The following is a 25167-nucleotide window of genomic DNA, read 5'->3' as shown; positions in this document are numbered from 1 at the left end:
TCATATTTTATATACCTGCAACTGGACTTGCACCAAAAGGTTCTGCAGACTGACAACAAGTGAGAAGACCTGCTGTGTGGCAAGGGGGTGCAAGGCAGCATCCTGCAATGATGATGGCTGTGGTTGAGTAGCGCCTTGGGCCGTGTTTTGGCCAGCGATCACCAGCAGAGAGGAGGAGAAGTTCTGGCGCAGAGCAGCTCTCAGGAACTGCATGATGCTCACTAGACAGGGAGACGCTTATTAGTGTGTGTCAGTGTTTTCCTCTGCCCTGCCCTGTGTGTTGGTGCCTGTGCAATAGCATGGGAGAGGGTGAGGAAAGAAAATTTGAGCTTAAGAGCCCACCAGAGTTGTTTGGCAGCTGCTAACAGCTGCAAACAGGAATGGCAACATGAGTTCCCATGTTCATCTCCTTCCTTGAGACCCTATCACAGTTCACACTCAGTTCTAGATGTCACTACCAACCTCCAAGGAAGATTTGTCCAAACACAGCAGAACTCCAGACAGTTCCCTTTTGCTCTTTCTTACCACCAGTTACACACTTATGGATCAGTTATGCCAAATGGACCAAAGATTCCAGATTCCCTCCAGCATCTCCACCATCCCATTCCATAGTCACCAGTTCTCCCCTGTGGCTTGTAGCATGGTGCTAGTGGCTGCTTCCAGCCAAATCCCTGTAACAGATGCAAAATACCTAAGAGCAGGACTGGCTTCTTATTCCTGAAGATGACTGCATTGAGGACTTCTGTTAGGTCTAGAGAGAGTGTTTGGTGAACCTAGAGGAGAATTAAATAGAAGAGAAAAAAGGGTGCTGGTTTGGACCAGATAAAAATCTCCCTTACATATTTCCAGTCATTAGATGCTACCCCATGATGACCATTGAAAAACAAGGGAACAGCAACAGCATTTCAGGAGACTGACCCAGAAGGGAGAGTTACATCATCAGGCCCTCAAGTTTCACTCACCACCAGTTGCCAGTCCTGCACAGCTTCCAAACCGCAGTGTCTAACTTACTTGTCTGTCTCACTCTCATTACTCCCTGCAGGCCTTCTGGCATGTGGCTGTCAGACTGCTGAGCACATGAAGCAGCAGCCAGTCAGCAAGACTGACAAGCCAGGCAGACAAAAGTCATCAGTGGCAAGAAGCTGTCCCTGCCTGCTGGAGCTGGGAAGCCTGCAGAGAGCCCAGGGATAGGAACTATGGCATGGGTGAAGGGAGGAGATCAGGTTAGGGACATGGGAACTAGGAGAAACAGGAAAGGTCAGCTTGAGAGGGCAGTCTGCAACATGCTGTTTCCCTCACAGAGCAGCCATTGAGCAGCAGTGCCATGAAGCCTCAGAGAGAGCCCCAGAAGGGTTCAAACTCTTCAGTAAGGCTGAGAGTTGGTATGGGAAGGCAGGCATAAGGGCTGCTGGGTTCACTTCTTCAATAGGAGAGCTAGGAGTAGCTGCTGCAATGTAGGGGCAGTGGTTACTCATCTGAGAACTGACAGGCCAAAGCCTTTGACAGCCTGCCATCCATGAGCCATGTTTATCCTCAGGCTTCTGCTAAAGCCAGTAGCAAGAGAGGCTTGGGTAGTTACTTCAAAAGGAAATATTTTCCTTTGTGTTGGCATTCGAAAGTGCTTCCCTCAAAGTTGTAATTCTATTATTAGCTGACAACTCCAGCTTAGCTCTCTTGTCGGACTGCAAAGCATCAGATACAATGACAGCTGCCCACATTCATAAGAGCTTGCTAATATTGAACACTTACTTACCAATAGTAGGTTTGGATGGGGACTGTTTCACTATTGATCATTTTAGTATCAAAAAAGCAGTTTACAACATGGGACCTGTGTCTTCCACCCCCAGTCTTTCCTTGAGAAAGGCCTTTAAGTACATTTTGCTCTGTCCCAAAGAGGAAAGTGATTTGGATCAGGAGGTCTGGGTATGCACTTTCACCCCCAGGATTTGTGCCCTTCTCTAACTCTTACATGACTCCTGTCTCAGCCTTCAGCAACATGCTAGCTTCCAGTCCTGCTGGAGAATAACTTGCAGCAGGAAATAACTTGTGGACAATAACAAAAGAGGAATCAAGGCAATCAGATTCCAGGCCAAAGCAAATGACTTTCCTGTGCTAATGAAGATATTATATATATATATATAATACACACACACACACACACACATATTTATTTTTAAGGTTTAGCCATGTGCTGACTCTGAACACTAGAGTGGTACTAACCTCAGTATTGTAGCGATGCTGATAAAGCAAAAGGGATGCAACCAACAGCCATCCAGAGCACAGCAAGGCATCTTCAGATGACAGGTAAGCAGGTCCAGAGGGCGGGGACCGCAACCAGGTGCATTCCAGAACCTTCTGCAGGAGTTCTAGCAAGGACACATTGGAGAGCAGCACAGCCACTGCTGCATAGGAGAAACATGATAAGAGAAGGTGATGGGATGGCATAGGTTAAACCAGCTTGACAAGCAGAAGAGAAGTGCAGAACACACCCATGCTGCAGTGAGGCAGCCCCAGCTGCCACAACTCATCAGAGTAAGGCTGTCCAGCTATGCTGGTATTCATCTCCCACAGCACCAGCAACTGCTTGGCCAGCTAATAAAATGATCAGCCTTCAGCTAACACAGCAGGAAGGCTGGTTAGAGCTGTTCTCTATTTTTGTCTAATTTTTTGAACTATGACAATACCAGGATATTTCAAACTAGGCACCAATGCCCCACTGCTGTGTTCTTTGAACAAGAAAAATACAGTGCTTCTGTCTTTCAGCAGCCAATTCTTGAATCATCAGAAGGCAGCAAAACCAAACCAAAACCCTCAACCTAAAAAAATGCATCCTAAATACAAAATGTCTTTGTTAATTATAATGCTGCATCTGGATGGAGAAACATCCACCTTACCTGCTGAGACAGTTAGAATACAGTCTCTGATGGCCAAGTTACAACCTCACTGAGATTAATTTAGCAATCAATACAATCTTGCCTCACCTCTCTGTTGACTACAAGGTGTTGTCTGATGAAGGTTCCAGTACAGAAAATTCAAGGATGGCTGCAGGAGGCCAGTGTCCCTTGGCCTGCATTTCCCACAGAGATTACTGACTGGAAACAAAAGAACACGAATAACAAGGACACCAGCTTAACAGAGCACCTTCGAGCAAGAAGAAGTCAGATACTGGGGGGAGAATTCAGATGAGAAGTGAAAATAAAACAGAGCATGGTACAGACAAAGCAACGGACGACTGTCCTACAGTGTTTGCTTTAGATTGGACCATGCAGTGGAAGATGATAACAGAGAGGGGGAATAGAAAAAGGTATATTAAAGGGCATAAATCACATTAGGCAGGAATGAATCCAAGAGCAATGGACTTCAAGTTATCTGTTTCCAGTGTGAGCTTGATCCTAGTACTAGAACAAGCATAAACAGCCATGTGACTGTCTCTCATGGTGACCAGACTGGGGAATGGCATGGAGAGCTGTGCTCCTCCGCTCTCTCTAACTCTGCTTACACTAGGAGTAAAGTGTCATGTTTGTTGTAAACACCAAATACTTAGGAACAATGTTTAGTAAAAGTTAGAGAAATCCAGGACTACAGGTCTCAGCAAAACTGTCATTCATAGGAGATCTTTTGAAGAGCATACAGTCTGAGTAAGCAATTCTCAAAAAACACACATCAACACACCTCTTCCATCTATGAGCTGGCTTCATATAGGCCTCATTAGAGGATAGCGTCTTGCACACTCACCCCTGAAGTTAACATATCCTGGGGAGCCAAGGAGGGAATAAATGGGGTGGTTGGGGTAGGGAGAGAGTTGTGCTGCAAAATACAGAGCAGAAAGCAAGAGCAAAAGGAGCTTGTGACTACTGGCAGCATCTGAGCTCTGCTCTGAAATCACAGCAGCTAAAAATGCTGGTATAAAAAGGACATGGTTCTTCCACACCCCTCAGTTCCCCTGGCTAATGAACGTCTGAGAAACACTGCTTCCTTACAAGGCCAACGCAGGCAGCCTCAAGATACGAAACATTTAAAATCGAAGGGGGTAGTCCTTCAAAGTCTGCTGGAGAGATCAGTTTGTCAGAGCAGGGAAGAGATAAGAGGATGGATCAGCTGAATTTCCTTCTAGTATCTTTTTTTTCATAGGCTGCATGAACCTCCAATAGCCAAGTAAGAAATCACCAAGTAAGGATCACCAGACAAGGCAGCAGGTCACACTATGGTTAACAAATACAGTCTTCTGTGTCTTTGGGGTGGACTGGGCGAGCTCTGCAATTGGTAGGGAACTATATACTCTGCATTCACACTTCAAGGAAAGCCTAGTTTCACTAAGCTGCTGTTTCCTGATAGCTGATTAACAGGACATGACTGTGACCTGAACCCCACAAGACTGTTATAGCAAGTGTGGACAGGGAAGGATGATTCAGGAAGCACATCAGCCATACTGTCATGAGCCAAATCAACAACGGTCACTGACCCTGAAATCATGTCATGGTCAGGGGAATACTTTGGCCACCTTGTGAGATTTCAGACAACAAATGTATTGTAAAAGTAAGAAGAGAACCTGGGTTTTGTTGACTGAACTAGTAACCAGGGCTCTTTACAATGCCCTGGCTATGAAAGTAACTCAAAGCAGCCATAGCCATAATGCAAGGTACATCTCACAAAGGACAAAGAGCCAACTCCTAATCATCTTAAGGCAAGGAGAAGATGGGTGCATATACTCACCCTGGTGAAGTAGCTTGAAGTCTGTGCTGTCCAGCTCCCTCATGCCCTTGCTCCGCAGTTGCACCAGGAAAAGGAGGCTCAGCAAAACAGGCAGGTTACTGTTAGCTAAGAAGGGCACAGAAAGCTTAGGTTTTCAGTTAACTCTAAACTATTGTGCCTTAAAATGTGCCAGGAATTGTCAATTTTCTGGCTCAGGACTGAGGATGGGTTAGGGGAGGAAGTATTGCCCTTTTACACACACACACACAGAGCCCCAACTTCATTCTCATCTCTACGGTCCCCTCTGGATCAGGCCCCCTTTCTGCCACTGTGGGTTGGCCTGAGTTACACCTGGATCCTGCCAACATCATTCTAGGAACAACTAGAAAAGAAGGGGTAAAAGGACGCTAGGATCATATACACCCGTTGTGAACCATGTAGGGAGCATGGTCATCACACTTTCAAACTGATACCACTAATATGCTAGAAGTCATTAGCCCCTGTCTATCTGACCACCACTGGCAGCCCATGCTTTGACAGCAGCCCAGCTGTGCAGCATTTGTTCTCCTTCATCTTATGAGACCAGAAAAATGCTGTCCATCCCACAGGGCAGAGCAGAGACAATAATAAGTGAGAGCTCCACAGGTCTGTATGTGAGAACAGGGCTGCTTAGACCACCAACTCCCCAGGGCAACTCCCTCCCTATTATTCACTCTTTCGCAGTGCTGTAAAGAGATAAAGATTTTATATTGTATGCAGCCATACCTACAGCAAACAACTATCATCTCCAGAAAACGCTTTTACAAAAGCTTGGGAGTTTTCAGTTTTGAGGAGGAAACATTTATGGGTGTCTTTAATGTTGACATATTCTTGATGGAGTCCCACTGTTAGACCACCTTCTTGTCTAAGGGCAGGCTACTGTTTGAATAGGGATGCAGGTCCCCTGGACTTAACTACCTCAGACCTCACAGAGAGCTGCCTGTGTGCTGCGAGACAAGGAAGTCTGTCTCCAGAGTACATCTGGTGTTTGACTTCCTGGATGGACCTGCCAGGAACTCAGTTAACAAGCTCAAAATGCAGCATGAAGAGAAGCTGGGGATATTAGTGGCAGCAAAAGGGCTCAAAGCTTGCAAAAGCTTCTCTAGCCTAGTGTCCTATCTCCATCACCAGTAGTTTGGAGAATTAGGTCTGACTCTCGCAATAGTAAATGGACAATCTCCCTCCCCGCAGCCCCTGGCATCCCTAGATCAGCAACAGAGGGACACCACAAGTCCAAATGTGCACAATTTCAAACACAATCAGATCTAGCAGATGCCAACATTGCTTTCTTTATCCCTAATCTTGTAGCCTTAAGCTTTCAACCCCTCCCTCTTCTCCAGTTTACTGACTTGGCCTGAGGTAAAGCAAAAACACTTCCCCTCTTATTGTCTCCATCCCAAATGCTGCACAGCAAAACACCTGAAACAGAGCAGGGCAGTTAAAAGTGTCGGTGGCCCCTCAGGAACAAAAAAAGCTGTGCTGGGTCCCTAACTTAAGGGGTCAAGGACATCCTAGCACTGCTCCCTCCCTCAGTTCAAGATCACAGGCTGCTTTGCACAGCACCTTTCATAGTGGGATAACAATTCCAACGCCACAGCCAGGGCTAGTAAGAAAACAGGGATTTCCCCCAGTCACAGCCTTGCTCTTGTTGAGAGGTTTAACAGAATTATGAGATTTGGTAATACCACAGTCCCCGTTTGGGGATCAACATCATGAATGAGTCAAACAATCCCTGCTCCTGGTCTTTCTGTCCTGAGAACTGTGTACTCTCAGGCACAACAAGCTGTTTTGCACAGTGAAGAGGCAAAAAAGAGAATGTCTTTCAGTCACCAGCTGAGCCCCTATTCAAGCTGGAAGATTTACCAGCACAGCTCTCCATTTGAACACTGATGGCAGTATATGAGAACCCTGCCTTGGTTTAACAATCACAGTTTGAAGCCAGAACAACATAAATTAGAAAAAAGACTCTCACTTCAAAACTAATCTCTGAAAGAGGAAAGTAAATCAGTACAGTTCTGTTTGTAAATTTCCTCATGCAGATAAGGACTGAAGCTACATCAGCATTTCAAAACCACTTTATCTCAGACTGTGTCCCTTCAGCCACCTACTCTGCTAGTTGATCTTACAGCAAGACCAAGTCACAGAGGTGGGGTCACCTTGTAGGGTGGCTGAGCTGCTGTCTACCAACAGCTGCTGCAGAATCTGTAGGAATCGGCTCCGGAGGAGGTCACAGACAAGGACATCCTCATTTCTTTCCAGGAAGGTTCTTAGAGTCATCAACATCTTCCAAGCCACTTTCACAGAGCTTGAGCAGACCAGGTCCTGCGAGGAAAGAAATACACACGTTACCTTTCTACCCTGATTAGGCAAAAGTCACTGCTATTTAATACCATTATGCTAATCCGATGCCTTGGGAAACAGCCTAATAAAGCACCATTCAGATTAAGTATGTCCTGATTAAATAGAAAACTGAATATGAGAAGGGCTGAACATGAGAAGGACTTATGTCTGTTAGGCACCTCTGAGTAATGTCCCATTTAAAGAATGTATTTAGCTATGTAATTATAGGGGTAATATGCATTTAAGGTGAAGGTTTTAGACAGGGAGATCCTAAACAAGAGAACAGAGCCTCTAGCACTTCTGCTCATCTAGTTGTTTTGAAAAATCAGGTTGCATATTAAAGATGCTTATTTAAAATCAAGCTTACGAGTCAGTCCATAGTTACTAACTTTCAAAAGGCTGTCAGCTTTGTATGTGCAGTAGTAACATAACAGCTAAACTGCATGAAACCTACATAAACCAGGCAAGCAATCACTCAGTCACAGGAAAGGGAAGAGTCACGTACACAGCACTTATCCCACAAGCCTGCTTTTTGACTACAGAGCTCTGTCTGCAGTTTCTGAACCAAATCTCAGAGCCAGTAGCCTTAATTTGGGCATACTCTTGATGTTAAGGTATTTAACATTAAATTCACTTGCATAGCATGTACAGAGGCAGTTCCATAAATATCAGGCAGAAAATGCCTGGTAGCGCTGACATAATATGACCATCTCAACACGTACTATGTCAGCACTACCTTTCCTCTCTTCCTGCAGTAGTCCTGGCTACTGCACTGCAAATGGTACAGCTGAAGAGGTAAACAGGAAACTGGTCTCAGCAACTGAGCCTGCAGCCTGACTGGACAGTCTGCTGCCTTTTCCAGCTGCCTTCCCCTATCACACAGTAGTAATGCAGTAGACTGGGATGACGGAGACAAAATGGCTGTGGGACTCCATACACAAGGAAAGCAGTTAAAGTAAGAACAGGCTGCCTGTGACAGAAAAAGCTCTCTAGTTCTGAGCCTAAGTCCTGCCTGTATCAGAGACCTTTAGGAGTAAAGGGCAGGGAGCTGACTGCACAATCGGCTCTGCTGACATAGATCTGCTTCATCTGACATTCACGAATCCAATGTCTCTATTCTCTGAGAGATACCTCAGACCTGGAGCATAGAGAAGACAAGTGGGACAGTGTGTCATCACAATCATATTCACCCCCAGATAAACACACTGAGCACAGAATGGCATGGACCAAGGGCCACAGCCTTCCCGGTCCTGGTAAATGCACCATTGTGTTAACATCTTCCTTCCTACTCAGGAGCTCAAGGTCTCAGATGATGTCACTAACCATCAATTACATCTAATCCAGACAATTATTAAAAGTAGATAAGCAAATAAATCATCCTTGGAACGACATACATTTTTGTTTCACGGTACCATGCAGAAGCCTTTTCACTTCACTCGTGCATTCTGAGGCTTCAGTTATTCACCTTGTAAGTTTTCCTTACATCTGACAGTATATTTATCCCAGTATATTGCTCTGTATTATTAGTCCATCTAAATTCAGATTGAATATGAGCTTCCACAACTGAAAGGTGAATTGTCAAAGCCTGTGATTTATTACAATTCGCTTTAAAGACTGGGATAGAGCCAAATGAATGTATTTCTGCAAGAGCACATGGCAAGACAGAAAGGGAAAGCAGGAATGTTGTACCATTAAGGGAAGGAGACACTGTTTATGTTTTGCTTATTGACAGACCTGTGATGTATACATATGCTTCAGTTTATGGAGCGATAAGCTCCAGAACTACTGCCAAATATAACAGTGTGGGCAAGTCTCATGGGACACTTCTTAATTTGTACTGATATGAAAACTCACTGATCACTTTTACTAGTGCTCTGCAACTGAATCAAATGCCTGGATGTTGCTACCTACTCTGCAATATCACCCTGTGAAAGAACTGCCCTACAGGAGAGCCCTCCTGTCAGCCATTTCAGTAATTCCAGGTATTAAAATTTACTTCATAACCTCTTAGATCAGAACAAATACATGCCAGTCTGTAATGCCCAATGGATGTCCACTCAGAATCAAACCTTGCTTCCTCTTGCTTCTTCACCATTTGCTGACATGGGTTTGTCTTCTCAATGATATTTAGTTTTAATTTCTCTAACAGACTGGAGAAGAAACATCACAACTCTTAGCTTTTGCCCTTACAGGCAAATCTCATGTTCTTGTGTGGAAAAGTTAGCAAATACTTCATATATGACTGGCTGAACAGTTGTGGGACAAGTGGCCACTGATGGGGAGGGGTGACAGGGCAGGTGAGAGTGGTGGCAGCGAGAGACAGCCTCTAAGCAGCCATCAGGACATGGATTCTGTTACGATTACATACATTAACAGAGCTCATTACACCAGCTAAAGGCAAACACTAGTCTGTTACTTTAAGGCCCCTTTCTCTCCTGCATTGATTAATTTTCCCTGTCTCAAAATTTTTATTTTTTAAGAGCAACAAAACACGTTATTTGCAGTCCTGAAAACTCAAGAGTACCGCAAAAATCTCTGACAAGACTCTCCGGTAAAAACAAAACAAAATTAAACCCCCAAACAAACAGAAAGGTGTGCTTTGAAGACCTTCTCTCTGCACACTGCTTTTTCAAAGTTCTTGTTCCTCATACCCTTCTCATCTATCAATAACAAAGCATTGCTCCCAAATTAGCAAAATAGCTTCTTGAAAGGCTGGCACAGAAGAATCTGGAGCACCCAGCTGTGTATCTGGATAGAGAATGGAACAGGGTTTTTCATGGCATACCTCAGCAGGACCCTTCAGATCCCTTCCCAGCCAACTCTTAGAAGATCCCTTCCTATCACAGTGGATGGATGACATAGAACAAGATAACACACGTGCAGTCCCATTTTCCTTATCAGGCTTCCTTGGCAAGTAGAAGTCTATGTATACACACATGGCCCCTTCCATCAACATCTTTGGCTTCATAACATCCCTGAGGGCTTTAAGAACCAAAACCCCCATAAAACACGGCCAGGATAGCAGCCTATCCTTGTGAAAGTCACATACCAGTAAAATAAGCAAAATGCTGGAATTGCTCTTCAGAATGGGAAGTAATGGGCTAGCACTGTTCAGCTGATCAGATGTGTCAAAATCAGGTTCTTCAGCCTCAGTTTGCTTGCAGTCTTCCCAGGAAAACCAGAGTTGGAGGACTTGGTGTCCAAATCTCCCCATAAGTTCAGGGTAGTGCAGGAAGAATTTCAGCAGGAGAGGACAATGGACATAGACCAAGCTCAGATCCGGAAGATTATCCAGGATCCTTCTTATGGTACACAACGACCTCTGGTAAGTGTGTGAGAGGGAAAGGAGGAGAGGGAGAGAGAACAAAATAATCACTAGATACTGAATATCAAACAGCTGAAATGATGAGAATTTACTGCGAGAAACAGTCACACGGCCTTTTAAGTAGACAATCAAATATATCAGTTAAACATCATTTTGTGAAGCCCATTTGCATCACAAAGGCTAAGAAACTTGTAGGCTTTATACAGAGCTCAAAGCTGTGCAGCAGCAAAGAGTCATATGGGAACACTAGAAAGCCTGCTGCAGAGGCTGGAGATGTGTTCAGGAGATCGAAGCTATGAAATTTATTATATTCTGTATGTGAATTCACAGCCTATCCAACGCATTTACACTTCCCACACATACGCAAGTTTATTCCATCAAATCCATATTCCCCTGTGGGTTTTCATGGTTAACTTTCCAGAGTGTAGATGCACTGCACGCTCTTCACTCATTCACCACTCACCACCTATTGCAAAATACTTTCTGCAAGAGGGTTGATGGGAGTGGGGAGAAACCTTAGTTTCAAAAAATGGTTCCAAGAGGTAGGAATGAAATCTTCTTTTACCAAGTCCAGGGCTTTGCCTTTATCCTGACAGACAGCAAGAAGGTAAAGTGCAGCTCTGAGTATGTGTGGAGGAGGACAGTCTCCACGGTCCTGTGCTGAGAGGAGGAAATTTCTTATGGCTAGAAATAATTCTGCATCTGGAACAAACCTGCATTTAAGGAGATTGGAGTGGAAACAATAACATCAGATATGCTTTGCCCACCAATACATGGTATGTAATGGCCACAAAACCACTTGCCTTGTATACTCTTGGCTCACCTGTCCCCAAGGGTGTAGGCAAAGTATAAGAGTAGTATGAAGCAGTGTTGGTGGCTGCAAAGAGACTGATCCAAAGAGAAAGGCTCAGGAGTTTCAGACAGGAGGAGAAGGCTTTCAGCAATGGTGTAGTTTAACTGAGGCAGACCCTTCTGCAGGAGCGCAGACATCTCTTGCTCTAGAAATCAAACCAGTATGAGCAGGCAGGCAGTGATGAGGAATGTCTATGACAAAGATGAGTGGAACAACCTACTACTCCACAGTCTGCATACAGTAAGCACACCTCTATGATTTGGCATCGATAGTGGCGTGAGACCTGATTTAATGGAGGAAATGGAAAATTTAAGGATGAAAAGACACTTCTGTTTGAGGGGCCAGTTCTTTCCTGATGCTGCCTGTATGGTGACCAACCACTGCCAGTGGGAAAAGTTGCTTTTGTGATGTGGAAACTTTCATCTCATTCATTTTGGACCTAACTATTATGGAAAGTTGCAGTGTAGACAGGAAAGCTTTACAGAGTATACCAGAGGGGAAAAAATTACCTTAATCTGCAGATATGGGTGACTGTGTGGCAAGTAATTTCGTTTCAATTAAGCCATGCACAGCTGTGCTAATAAATGTCACCATGTAAACAAAATCATAGGCAGATGAAACGCATTCTTTCAGGCAGGGTTCCAAACTCTTCAAAAGGCATTCTGACTGTTACCTCCTTGCTGCACCAGCTTAAAAACAAGCTAGGGAAAAAATTTCTCTAAATTGAGCTATGTGTGTTCTCCCTTCCCTCTTCCCTTGTCCTTTTCTAAATTTTTTTTGCACCTATTGCCTAAACAGAAGGTGGCAGGGCCTTAAACTACATAAAGCAATTTTACTCTTTCCCCAAACTTGCCCTCCTGAGATGTTCTCCTTTTCTCTGTGGCAGAGTAAAGGTTCAGGCACAAGTTGCAGAGGAAGCTGGAACAGGTCTGATTCAGGATAGGATTACTGTGAAGAAGAGCAGAAAGATACAGAGAAGGAGGCTAGAAACATCCTCTTCCTACTTCTAATATCACACACTGTCTGCCAGACCTCATTTTACTGAATTATCACACACAAGCACCTGCCCCATCACAAGAAGACTCAAGGAGGCAGCCTAGGCTTCCAGGAAAACGATGAGTTCCCAAAGGACAGTCAGGTCACCAATGTGGCAGGTGCGTGCAGTGACATCAGTGAAGGAGTTCACGGATCTTGGGCCAATATGAATGCAGCAGGGTACTCTCACAATCACCCTGCCTGGTATACATGGGGAGTCCTGTAAGGGCAGGACCCCTAACACTGCAGAGAATGGGAGGTGTTTAAGGGTAGCTCCCAATACATGATTCCACTGGCAAATACCAGTTAGATTTTGTAGCAATGGTGTTTCCAGGGAAGAACACTGAAGAATGATAAAATATTAACTAAAAGGGTGAGAACAGCTCTACTTCCAGGTATTTCTCTCTCTCCAAAGATTTCCTTGTAGAACACGACATAACCAAACAACACCCGTAACACACCATCCTTGGCACCCCCCACTACTGTATTCAGAGGCCTAGATCACTTCCACCACACAGGCACAAATGTCCCCACTCTAAGTTCCACAGTAGTAACCTGGCCTAGGAGTGCTGTGTGTTTTGTTTACTTTTCAGTGAGATACAGTCACAGGAAAGAGGAGGTAAAACATCTCTGCAGACCTACAGAGCGTCTCCCCAAGTACTCCTCAACTTAGAAATCATAGCCTCCACTACAGGAGATGCTTTGCAATGCCTGTTATTGAAGTCTTCCTCCTCCCTCCCATTTCTTATACATTATCATACCATGAGGAACACACCAATAGTGGTAGTATGTGCCTAGGAAGCCAGAGCTCAGATGGAACTGGTGCTACTGATACTTCTTTTCAAAACACCCACTGATCTGACTACTCCAAAGTCAGGCTGTTTATCTCTGTCTGTGCAACTCACGACGAAGCACAGAATTCTCACAACGCCATGTAAATCCATCCGCCCCCTACCCAACTGCTTCTCCCTTCTCCCTTCTCCCACATCCAGCTTTTCCATTGTCAGTTACCATTTACATTTTGCAGTAAGATACAACCACTCTTGAGTCTTTCAGCCTCCTGTCTTGCCTATTCAGGTGCATTAGATAAGGCATGATCTGCTTTCCCGTCTGGAAATTTTGGACTCCCTCACAATACACACAATACCTTTGTACAGAGCAAAATCTGGCCTTCAGCTCCAGCGTCAGTCGGATGAAGGAGGAGGATGCTAGACAGAAAGCAAGACAGAAATGTCAAAGGAGCACAGAACATGTAGGATAAGGGAAAAGAGTAGGCAGGTCCCATAACCATCCCCACACAAGCCTGGTAAACAGGGCAGGCCATCTCAATAAGAATACATATGTTAGGCTTTCTCTCAGAAAGCAAACTACTCCAAGGTTGGGCTGGAGGGAAATATCTGAGATTCATTTGTTTTCTCAGGAGAAGTGAAGATTTGCCAACTTCACATGTTTAGAACAGAGGAATTGTCTACATCAGCTCTCTGATGTGTGAAGAATAAGGAATACACAGAGTAAATAGGATTTCTACATAGTAAAATCCCACCAACAATTCCAACATAATCCCTGTCTACAGGAACAGCCAATTCTGAATATTCCAGAGGGAAGGGTAAAGCTGACACAACACACTTATCCAAAATAAAACCTGTCCCATCATCATTGCTAGACCAAATAACATTTTCATCCTGCTGAACATGACTGTGCACTCTATTCTTACTCATATAAACATGTAATATAATCCTCCACATAAAATCTTGTTAAGCTCGTTGCCCCAGTAATATGCAGTAGCAGCAAGTTCCATCAGTTAAGTTGAGAGCACAGAGAACATGATCCCACACTACCCTCATACCCAGCTTTTTGGAGAACTTATTCCGCATGTTTGGCACCACTGTAAAGAGGATATTAAGTGTTGAAATGAAAACCTCCACCACCGACAGACTGACAGCCCTTTGCAGGTAGCTCTGTGGAGAGATGAAAAGATTGGGTGCATAAACAGGCCTCCTGCCTGCCCAGAAAGTTAGATTTCTAAATCCAAACAAATGGAGTAACAGTTCTTTTACCAAAATGTCTGGCAGCAAGTACACAGGCTCATAGAGCACTTTGAATGCAACTGACACTCCCCTCTGCCAATGATATGAGCTGCACTAACACTGCAAGACATTACACCAGACAAGAAACTTCTTCCAGATTCCAGCTGGCAACCAGTTAGGCCTTAATCCACAGTGACTAACATTACTGCACACATTGCCCTGGAAGTAACTGCTCTTACGGGTCAGATGGCTAATTCTCCAGCATGGCATACAACACAGGACATATATTCAAGTTCAGCTGACTTCAGTGACACTTAACACTTGTGCTTCAGTGTTTCATTGAGCAGTGGCAAACATAGGCATTTCAGCTTCCTACAAAGTCCACCCCTACGCTGTTTAGAACAGAATGACTCAACTCACTCTTGTAGCAGGTCACTGGACAATTTTCTCACAGTCCATTAATTTTTATACAAGTTCAATGAGCAAGAAACAGCTTACTGACTCCAGCTTTGCCAAACTGGACATGCACCGCACCCTCACATCAGGGAGGAGAACAGCAATGCCACTGCATTTGTCTACCAAGAGATTGGTTAAGAAAACACCAATCAAAACATTCCCAACAACTGCAAGGATCCATACACCTGAATCTGTAGCAAAGCACAAGCAAAATTTACTAAACATTAGGAACCCCAACCACAGTTCCACTGTTTTGACAATTCTGCTTGAAGTGTCTTAGGGACAGGCCTGTATGGAGCACTAAAGCACATATGACTCTCCACTGCTGTTTTCTAAATCATGTCCCTGGCCTTAGTGAAGCACAGTGCTTAGTACTGCCCTTGCTGTGCAGACTGGGCAGCCCCATCAGTACCTTCCGGAAAGAAGCGTGAAAATGAAATTGCAGATGCAAAACACAGCTGCTCTCTGAGACACAGGCAAGTTTTGGAAAAGTGGCAGAATGGGAAACAACAGTTCAGGCACTCTTCATTTTCTGCAACATCCAGAGCTGCCGTGGATCAGATAGCATGGTAGGTAGGTTATGGGGATTGCACAGTCTGAAGAAAGACACTGCCATCTACATGGAAGCTTCATTAAATTCTCCACCCTCTGAGACCAAACATTTCCTTTTTGCATGAACTCTATATTTCCACATTTGGCTCTAGAGAGGTGGTAAATGCCACAGCTGTTCTTGGTTTACTCTACATTTTCTCTTCCCAAAAAACCATTTGTCCAACCCATTCTTGGGGCTTGAAAGCACCTTTCCAGGTACACAAGGAACACACCGAGTTCAAAAGAAACCCTACCATGACCATGGGGATGCAGAGACTGTCACAAATCCTCAACAGGAACTCAGAGAACTTGCTCAGCGTGTCCTTGCTCTCAGAGTTGGGGGCAGTGAAAGCGTTCTCCTGGGCCATGAAGTCACCCTGGAATTCCACTGCTAATCTACAAACACAAAGTGGAAAACAGAGGAGAGAGGAATTCTCCTCACTCTGCAAAGGAAGTCAGGAGATACTAAATTTCCATCACAACTTTCACCATCAAGGACTCACAAACACTCAATAGGTTGGAAACACAGGAATCTGGCAATCACACAGAGTTGCCTCTTGAGTGAAGCTATTAAAAGTCATCAAGGTTGCACAATAGTACAAGCTGGGAAAGGAAGACTTAGTTTCTGTGAAGAAAGCATCTGCTGTGGGAAGCCCTAGTGTGGCAAGACTGGTTTTCAGCCAGGTGCACAATACAGCAAACCTTGTGAAAATCAGCCAAGGGACCATTCAGCTGATCTAAAATCCATGACAGAATCCAAGTGCCCTCTAACACCACCGCAAAACTCTGGGTCAGTGCAGAAAGGCATACCTGCTTCTGACTGAATTATCTCAGCCAAGCCAAACACAAGTGATGCAAGGCAAAAATTAAGTTGGCTGGACCACAATGACTGATCCTGATTCATACACAAACTCATCTACCACTGTCTGCTGTGCAGCCAAGGGTGACAAATAACTCTCATCCAGCAAAACAGGAAAAGTTGGTGCCTACAGACCCATTTGTGGTAACAGGTCACAGCCATGAGCAAATCCAAGGTCAGCATCTGTTAAATGGTTAATCCCTTCTGGCAGCGAGACCACATACTCCAGGGTACAGGAATCTGTTTTCATACATACCTTCCAACAATTCTTACACTGTCAGTAGTTTTGGCTAATTTTCAAGCAGTCCCTCAAAGCCTAAAGACATGAAATAAACTGATAGGTCCCAGGCAAATTTCATGGGAGACACATCCATGGGTCACAAAATTATCACTATTACTGCATATCTCTCACTCTGCTGTTTCACTGACAATTGCCATGCATTTAACGCACCTGTGATATTTCCTTGGTGGGGCTGGGTGGAGGAACTCAGTTGCAAGGGCAAAAGAATGGACAGATGTGGACACACACCAGTCACCTGCCCACCTTCCTGACTTGTCCTCACCTGCAAGCATTTCTGAAACTTTCCAGGGTGTTGAGCAAGAACTGACACTGCCTCTGAGGGACTCTGCCGAGATTTCTGTTTGCTGGTTGACTCTGAGACACCGAGAATAGAAGATCACCCTGTCAAAGGAAAAAAGTCTTTAAAATCTTATGTTCACTTTCAGAAAAAATAGCTTTCTTCTCTGACAGGAGCAGCAGGAGGAACAACAGATTTCACTTCACTCACTTCTTTCACACAACTGTTTTTTCACTATTGTGCTTTGCCCAGGGAGGGCAGAGTTGGAGAGCTTGTGTGCTCTTCCTACGGAAGACAGTTACAGAGTTACTATTTCTGTACAGCCCTGTCTTTACAGCCTGTATTGCCATGATTTGATTTCATCTGAGTTTTAAACATCTCACCTAATGGACCTTAAAGCCCTTACGGGAAAACTTAGTATTTTTTTAAATTTTCTTTCTTCCAATTACTCTTCAGACAACACTGAACAGTTCTCCTTGCTTAGCACTGAAATCTTAGAAGTTCCCTACTTTGGCTCAGATTTTTAAGCAACGATTCACATACTAGCTCTTGTTCCCACAGCATCCTACCAAGCTCAGCCAGAAGCCAACTGAAGCATCAGAGTTAATAATTTCTCCAAAGTGGGAACAACTTGGTACTCAAAATCTGCTTTTAAGCCTTAACTTGTTGTGGTGGTCTTCTCCAAATACTACCAGAGGAGGGCACAGCTACACACTGATGCCTGGCAGTTCAGAACTCCTTTTCCATTTCATGCTGAGATACCTTAGCAGAGGTACAATCATTGACCCTTTTCTCCCTTTAAAGACAGTCTGGATATCCTCACTATCTGCCTAATTTCCTTCCTGTGAAGCTTCTAATTCTGAAAGGGACATCAAGCTCTGCATGTGTGCAAACAAACTGACCAGCATCTGCCTATGGGGCAGAAAGCAGTCCTGCCTTCTCCGGGCAGACAAGGCAAATATCTGGTACCACAGAACTTAGGTTTAAAGATAGTTCATCAAGAATTTGGAGCTCTGGTACTCCAACAATATGTTCTTGTCACTACGGATGTGATCTAAACCTACACAGCTCTAAGCCTATTGCAAGAAGGCTCAGCCCTTGTCTTTCACTAGCCATCTGTAACTGGGGCTCTCCTCAGAAATGCAGAGGTCCCAGTACCACATCACACTAACTACAAATTCCAGGAACAGGAAAGAATTTACAGTTCAAACAATAGCTAACACCTCCCTTGCTGAGGGATCACAGTGCATATATGACACTCTTGATCTGAATGCAAAACAAGAGATGTTCATTGACAAAAAAATACATTGACCAATGCAGCCTACAAGGCAGAGTCCTGAAGAAGGGGAGGTTCCAATGACTTTAGAGTACTGGACACATAAGGAGAACAGCGTGCTCAAGCACTGCCCCACAAATCTTCATTGATTTAGAGATAACATTTACCAGCATCCATCTTCATCTACTTCAAAGACAAAGTTTGGTACCATTTTGAGGCAAGAGGATCAAAAGAAGTATCAGAGAACCAAACAGGTAAGAGGACAGAACACATACATAACATCCACATAGAGTGCTAGGAGGATCAACCCCGTCCTGCTTGGTCCTACCAACAAGCAACAGCAACTTTTAACTTACTGTATGCCTCTTGCTGCTCTGTGGTGGGGAAAGGTCAGCACATCGCTTCAATGCTGCCTCCAGCAACTTCTGCAGCTCTTCATATGGGATTGGAGGGGAGCTCAGATGGTCCTTCCTGAACAAGCCAAGAGAAAGACAGTATGCACAGCCCCTGCTGGGGACTTCCCTGCTGGGAAGGCAACACCATCAGAAATAATTGCTCTTCTAATGTCAGTATGCCATTGCCACACCTCTCCAGCACAGCACAGTAAGGTCACAATATCTGAACTGTGCCTTCATCCACATGTGCGCCCAAACATACTCTCACTGCACTCACTGTCTGTTCCCACTACAGTCAGGAAGCATATGACTATCCAGAGTCTTATGCTTGCTCTTATCAATCTGGATGGGGCACAGAGTGACAAAGCCATTGTACATGCCTGCCTGGGACACCAGGTCCTTCCTGCAGTGAATTGCTGCCTACTGCAGTTTCATTGCCCTGGAAGCCTTCTGAGGTGGGTGGGAAGCTGGCTCTGCTGTACCCACGCCTGCCTCAGCCACAAGTCCCACTGCAGAGCATGCTCACCCACACAGCCACAGGGGAGCTGTAGAACCCAACATGGTATCAAAGTATCTATCTGAAGAAAAGCCTGTAAATACTTTCCTGCCTACCTCAGGAAAGCTGCCACAGCTCTCACAGCCTCCACTGCCACCTCCAGCACTGGGCAGTTCACTGTCTCCATCAAAACATCAATGGCTTCTATACATACACCTCGGTTTGTGAATAATTTGATTTCCATGGGTTGCCTGCGAAGAGGAAAACAGAGCAAGCAAGGAGAACGTTGTCAGATTTAGGTAACTGTGGTGCCCTTTTCTCATTTCACCAAATGGACAGCTGGGCTGTGTGGTTCCAGCCATGCCTTTCATTATTCAGAGCCGGCTGCTCTCAAGGAGGCACTCTCAGACTTGAGCAGGTAGAGGGTTTGCCACAAAGAGTGAACTTCAGCCAATCTGAAGCCCTACTATGATGAAAAAACCCACAGACAGGATAACTGTGACTACTCCAGTGAAGACTGACATGAAAAGCACAAGAAAAACAAGCTTTGCAAAATACAGTGATCTCTGTGCCTAGGACTTTATGCTCAGGCCATCTGCTCTGGCATTTGTGGGTTCATCTGGCAACTTATATTCTTGAGTAAACAAGCAAACATCACCATCCTAGAATAGGGACGATGCCATGAGAATAGCTTCTCTCACAGTCCTGTAGCACTTCTAATGCCAGATGGTGTCGGAAGGACAGGAACCTTAATGAACTTGAAAAGTAATCAGGAAAATAAACACACTCCAACTATTTTGACAATTCTTCTTCATAGTGAGCATTTTGGTCATTTGATCACCTTGTGCCCCAACAACTTTAAGCTTTCAGCACGAGAACATAGAGGGATGACAGGCCATTAATCCCATTACTGGACAGAGCTGTGTAAATGGCAGACTATGCTCATTTGGCTCCTGGCAAGTCAGGTACAGTTGGGAGGGCAGGGGGAAGACAGGCAGCTACATGCACTAACAGCCTTGCCAAAGAGCCTCTCCGAAGTGAAGCAAGAAAAGCAGCACAGCATGACGGGAGCCAGACTTGGGAGCCAAAAGTATTCCAGTATTCCCTGGTATTCATTTTTCACAGTCATGCCTGACTAAAGCGAGCCATGAACACATGCTCGCACGCACAAATGGAAAAGTGAACTTCAGTAGAAATTACACTAGTAGCCCAGTTACATGGCAAAAAGGAAACAGAGGAAAAAATACTCTTTTTAGTCACTCAGTGGGATGGAAACCCAACTTGGCAGTAGCCTCATGTTCTGCTGTGAGAAAAAGCTCTGAGGTGGGCAAGGCAAGGAAAAGGCCTTGTGGAACTCGGGCATCAGGAGCCAAGCCATAAGTGATGCGCTGAACTTCCAACTTGTTCCTACTTATACTGTAATTCTGTTAATCCTCTGTATTTCCTTTCTTTAATCACTGACCTTCTGAAGTAAAACACATCAGGAAGAAAAAAGCCTTCACTGACTCATTCAGGGAGGAAAGGATGGAGGAGTACTGCTGACTCACTCAAGATGCACAAACCCACTTTCAGTATGGTGCACTGTGATGTCTTTGGGGCCCGGGAGGAAAGTGTGAAGGATGGCACTCTTGCAGCTTCCTGCAACCTCTCGTCTCTGGGCCCCACACTGTGCCTGCCACTCTGGTTATGATGGGAGAGACAAGAAGCACACCAGGGAGAGCTACCCACCATTCCTGACATACTGCCAAGGGGAACAGAATGTCCTGCTTGGACCTCACCAGAATGTGGGGCTCACTTACACAAGAGAATCCAGCTGCAAGCAAAAACCAAGAGGAGAGGTTCCAGTATAAGATCCCTTTCCCCACTATGAGAGTGTTTTAAATAAAACATAATTCCTAAGGCAAAGCTCAGAAATAGAATGGGTGTGCGAGAACATAAGAGTAACTGCACAGAGTGTTCTCTTTGTTTTACAAGCATAAACGCTGTAATTAGTGTTTCCCACATCCTGGCTTCTCTTTTTGACAGATCCCACACTGGCATCATCACACTGTTCTAGCACTGCTGCTTTTTCTTCTCCTTTTTACCCTGCCACTCGCTACAAAATTGACTATGACATTTCCAAAATTCAGCTTAAGGGCTCTCTTGGGGGAACTAAGTGGCAAAAACAAGACTCTGTCACTAGCATGACAGGACAGGAACAAGATCATAGAGGCAAGAACAGGAAGCACAGAAGAAAAACAAGCCAGTGTATATTATTTCTTAGCAGAAAACAAGAGGAAAAAAGTGACAGAAGACATTAATATTTCAGCTTAGAATTTGTTTTTGCAGTTTGAATTTAGCTCAGATGATGATAGAAGACTAGAGGCCATGGAATTTGCATGCTTTGTTTTGTCACAGAAGCGCACTTAGCAGGATCTGGCCTGCTCACATATGCCTGGACCTTCCTGACCTTCCCTCCTGCTCTGTCTACAGCTGAAAAGAGATTTCACCTCCCAGATAGGCAGGGAAGCAGGAAGATGCAGATATACTGACGGATGCAGGCACAAAGAGGACAAGCTGGAAGGTTCAGAAACAACCATCAGGCCCTTCTTTGCAAGAATAAGGGAGGTGCAATTGTTCAGCATCATCTTTCAAACACAAAGGCTCCAGAAGTGTGTAGATATTTGGCCTCAGAAGAAAACCTTAAAAAGCAAAAGCACCACAGCCCCCATTTTAGGGTACCAAACTCTGCCTGTGCAAGCCTGTCAGGGTACTTCCTTACCGTTTCAGTATTTCAGTGAAGAGCAGGAGCCCTTGTTTGTGCAACTCCACATTGTTCATCTGCAGGACGTCTTGGAGACTCCGCACCAGAGATTCAATGCCTACACATGTTCAAGAGAAGTCACAGAGAGGCTTTTAACATCCCAGATTCCAGGATGGACAAAACTAGTTTTTAAAAGGAAGGAAGATTTGAACAATTATTATTCACTGACAGAAACAACTGTCCAAAACTCTTGAATGTTCACTCAGCTCCCTGACAGTATGCCTTAATTTCCACTGATAGAAGCAAATCCAAAAGAACAGAAGGAATTTAACCATTCTTCCTAAATCTACTCTTGGCGTGTCCACAGAAACACACCTAATGGTAACTCAGCTAGTGTCAATCATGATAACTGGTTATTATAATGAATTAATGCTTATCAGGAACTCACTAGGACAATGGCACTGTAAATTCAAGCTATGTTGGACATCACAAACACATCTGATAGATATTAATTTCCAGTCCTTTATCCATCCTGACTGGAAATTGTGACTGTGTGTAGAGCGTTGAAATTCAGCTAGAGGCACAAGCATTACTGTAGTCACTCTGTCAGAAAAGCTGATGACTCACCATAGACAGTGTGACACTTTGAGAAGAAAAGGCGCTCTTCAGTCAGGAGGAGCAGGCAGCAATACACTGACCAGATGAGGACTTCACTTTTGCACAAGAGACATTCAAACAGGAACTCTGTAAACACATACACACACAAATGAGTTCACCCCAGTAAGAGGCAGGCTGCTCTCAGCATGCATGGCACAGCTGCTCCTAGAACAGAGCAGAGGCAGGAGGAGGAAAGGAGGCAGCATAGCAACAGCCGCAGGGAGAACGGCTGTATTATGAAATGGCGGGAATGGAGAATGGAGTAGATGCTCAGGGTTATGCTAGTCTTCAAAACAAGGTGACTGGAGAGCAGAGACCCACGGGCAGGCTCCTTCCTAGCACAAACTCAGCAGTCAGGAAGGAGCTGAATTGTGGATCTAGACTTTGGTTCAAATGAAAAGCCACTAAGCAAGCTTTAGCACAGATGTAGTGATCTTTTTTTCCTCAGAACTTTTACATCTCTCAAAGAATTTGTATAATGAAAGTATTTCTGTCTTCTGGGATTACAGAAAAATAATAAACCATCTCCCACAGCTGCAATCGAAGCTAAATCCTAGACCAAATTCTGTGCAAACTTACAATATTTAGTGGAATGAGATAAAACTGAAGTCTGTTTACGCTTGTATCTAAGGTCCTGCAAGAAGCACCTTGGCCTCAAGGATTTGTCCAAATTCTCACTGTGGAAACTACATTCTGCCTGTTGACAGCTGCTTCTATACTTTCAGATGAAAACTTACTCTCCCCTTCTACTCTTAAAATCACATCATCCATTTCTATTGGTATAAAATGGTCACCACACAGATTGTGCCACCAGTGGATATCATGGAACCAGACTGATTCCTAAAACAAACAGCCAGGGAGGGCTTTGATACTTGGAGATGAACAATAAGATGCTACTGCATCTCTTCACCTGGAACATCCGCATGGATAAAAGCAGGAGCATATCTGCTGGGAGAGTGAACCAGCACTGCAGCCATACAGTGAGAACTTGCTGCCTGCAACATCTCATCTCTGGTCAACAAAAGCTGTTGGGAAATGAAAGTCAAAAGGAGAGAGGAAGTCAACTATGCAGCTATGAGTAGGAAAGTTTCCTCTTCATTTTAAAATTTTAAACATAAATTCTCTCTTTTGGCATATACTTCACAGATTAAACCTGCTAAGGCAAGATAAAACACTGAAACAAAGACACTCAAAAAAGTACAAAATGAGAACACAACAGAAGATATCATGAGTAAGAACAGCTCTGCCCCCATGCTTAGTCATGCGGGCATTGCAAGTGCGGTATCAGACCTCAAGTGTGAATGAGTAAAATCATCTGAGGCCAGGAGTAAAATTTTCCCCACTCCAGGATGCAGGAATGAACAGGAGGTGATCTAAAGAGGTGTCCCCATTTCTCACTGCAGCCTCTGTTGCTGGTGTTATCAACAGAACACCCTGCCTTATATATATATAATGCCTTAGAAAAAGATTCAATACAGGCCATCAAGTTATTTATGTCTACCAACAATTCACTACTACTTCAGCAATCACCTTTTTGAGAACAAGTGGCAGTGGATTTTCCCCTTCTAAAAAGTCTGGGTCCTCAGTCTCCTCCTCTGTCTTTGAATTATTCATAAGAATAGATACAAAATGGTCAGATTTCAGCAGCTCCTTTAGCAAACCTGCAAAAGGGGGAGCAAAAGTGAGCACTATACTGGGCAAAGCAAGAATTATACTAACACAGGAGTATTGACAGGCTAGGACTTGTTGCCAACTTCCTCCCCTTTCCAGCACTCACCTCCAGTTTAGGGAGCTTGTTTTCACTACGTCCCCAGATACTGCCATGAACCACAGTTCTTGCAACCCCTTGTTGCTGATGCTTTTTGCTGGCTCTGATCTGCTCTTTGTTCCTTCTCAGAGACATGTATGTACAGGGGTACATGATCTCAGGAGCCCTCTACTTGCATTATTTTCCATTAGTACCCACACCTTAAACTGTTTTTTGGGAGAGCTCTTGACCTTCATTCTTCCCTAGCAGTCAGTGACCCTAGTGACTCGACGTTTTCCCTGAAACACTTTCTAGAGAACTGGCATTTATCTTCCCCTACTATTTTCACAGGCTCTTACTGAAACAACTGCATTTAGCTAAAGGATATACAGACACACACAACAATCCTCAGAAGAATAGTATAGATCACTGCTACAGGTATTGATGCAAATCATCAGTACATGTCAGTACAAATTCAAAGGGGTATCATCTGAGCTATAGAATTCTACTCTCAAAGGAATCATCATCCATTTCTAGTAGCTGAACAGATGATCTGAGGAGCAATCCAGTTCCTGCTTGCCTCCTACAAGAAAAATTAATTCCCTGGATGGTTTACAAACAAGGAATGTCAGAAGGGCTGAAATTGTGCTCCCCAGCAACAGTTGATATGTGTAGTTGGAAGCATAACTCCAAGAATGTGCCACATTATCTTTGTAACCAAAATAATATGATGCTCCACATCTGAAGACTGTTGTTTGTTAGACTCCATCCCTCTGCTCTATAAAACCCACCTGCCCATGCACAGCGTTTGCATTCAAACACTTTGAGGGATGGTCAGGCCACAGCACAAGATCTGAAGAGACTCTGAAGATTAGACAGGGTTGGGCAAATATGGGGCTCGAGAGACAACAGGGGGCTGGGGGTGCTCAGCAGCAGGTCTGGTCCATGTGATTGCCATGGAATAACAGAAAGGATAGACTGCTTCGGACAAGCAGCAAAAAGATCCTCTAGAGAGAACAACCCACATTAGAGCGTCTAAACGAGCCAAGGATTTCTTC

The 25167-nt window shown here is 44.4% G+C and overlaps 1 protein-coding gene across 5 annotated transcripts in view; it reads right to left on the bottom strand.

Moving 5' to 3' along the window:
• LOC113988767 (coiled-coil domain-containing protein 134) overlaps positions 1-25167 on the bottom strand; it is a 45423-nt gene that overhangs the window by 13660 nt on the left and 6596 nt on the right. For 3 of the 5 annotated variants that reach the window (XM_039391400.1, XM_027722654.2, XM_039391401.1), the window contains exons 7-26: positions 23893-24023; positions 23273-23387; positions 22333-22449; positions 21724-21823; positions 19079-19213; positions 18428-18542; positions 16781-16899; positions 15613-15754; positions 14131-14242; positions 13432-13492; positions 12103-12197; positions 11220-11394; positions 10962-11109; positions 10121-10393; positions 6888-7053; positions 4714-4818; positions 2982-3092; positions 2221-2402; positions 692-773; positions 16-221 (exon numbers count right to left, since the gene is read on the bottom strand). In XM_039391400.1, coding sequence (XP_039247334.1) covers positions 16-221; positions 692-773; positions 2221-2402; positions 2982-3092; positions 4714-4818; positions 6888-7053; positions 10121-10393; positions 10962-11109; positions 11220-11394; positions 12103-12197; positions 13432-13492; positions 14131-14242; positions 15613-15754; positions 16781-16899; positions 18428-18542; positions 19079-19213; positions 21724-21823; positions 22333-22449; positions 23273-23387; positions 23893-24023 — 2690 coding nt within the window. Of the gene's footprint in view, positions 1-15; positions 222-691; positions 774-2220; positions 2403-2981; positions 3093-4713; positions 4819-6887; positions 7054-10120; positions 10394-10961; positions 11110-11219; positions 11395-12102; positions 12198-13431; positions 13493-14130; positions 14243-15612; positions 15755-16780; positions 16900-18427; positions 18594-19078; positions 19214-21723; positions 21824-22332; positions 22450-23272; positions 23388-23892; positions 24024-25167 lie in introns of all 5 variants that reach the window. The other 2 variants (XM_039391399.1, XM_027722653.2) reach the window with 1 other exon arrangement.

Source organism: Pipra filicauda, unplaced genomic scaffold (genome assembly GCF_003945595.2).
Source record: "Pipra filicauda isolate LSUMZ 115617 unplaced genomic scaffold, ASM394559v2 scaffold95_size2449627_pilon, whole genome shotgun sequence".
NCBI lineage: Eukaryota > Metazoa > Chordata > Aves > Passeriformes > Pipridae > Pipra > Pipra filicauda.
This window is presented reverse-complemented; position numbering and strand designations above follow the sequence as displayed.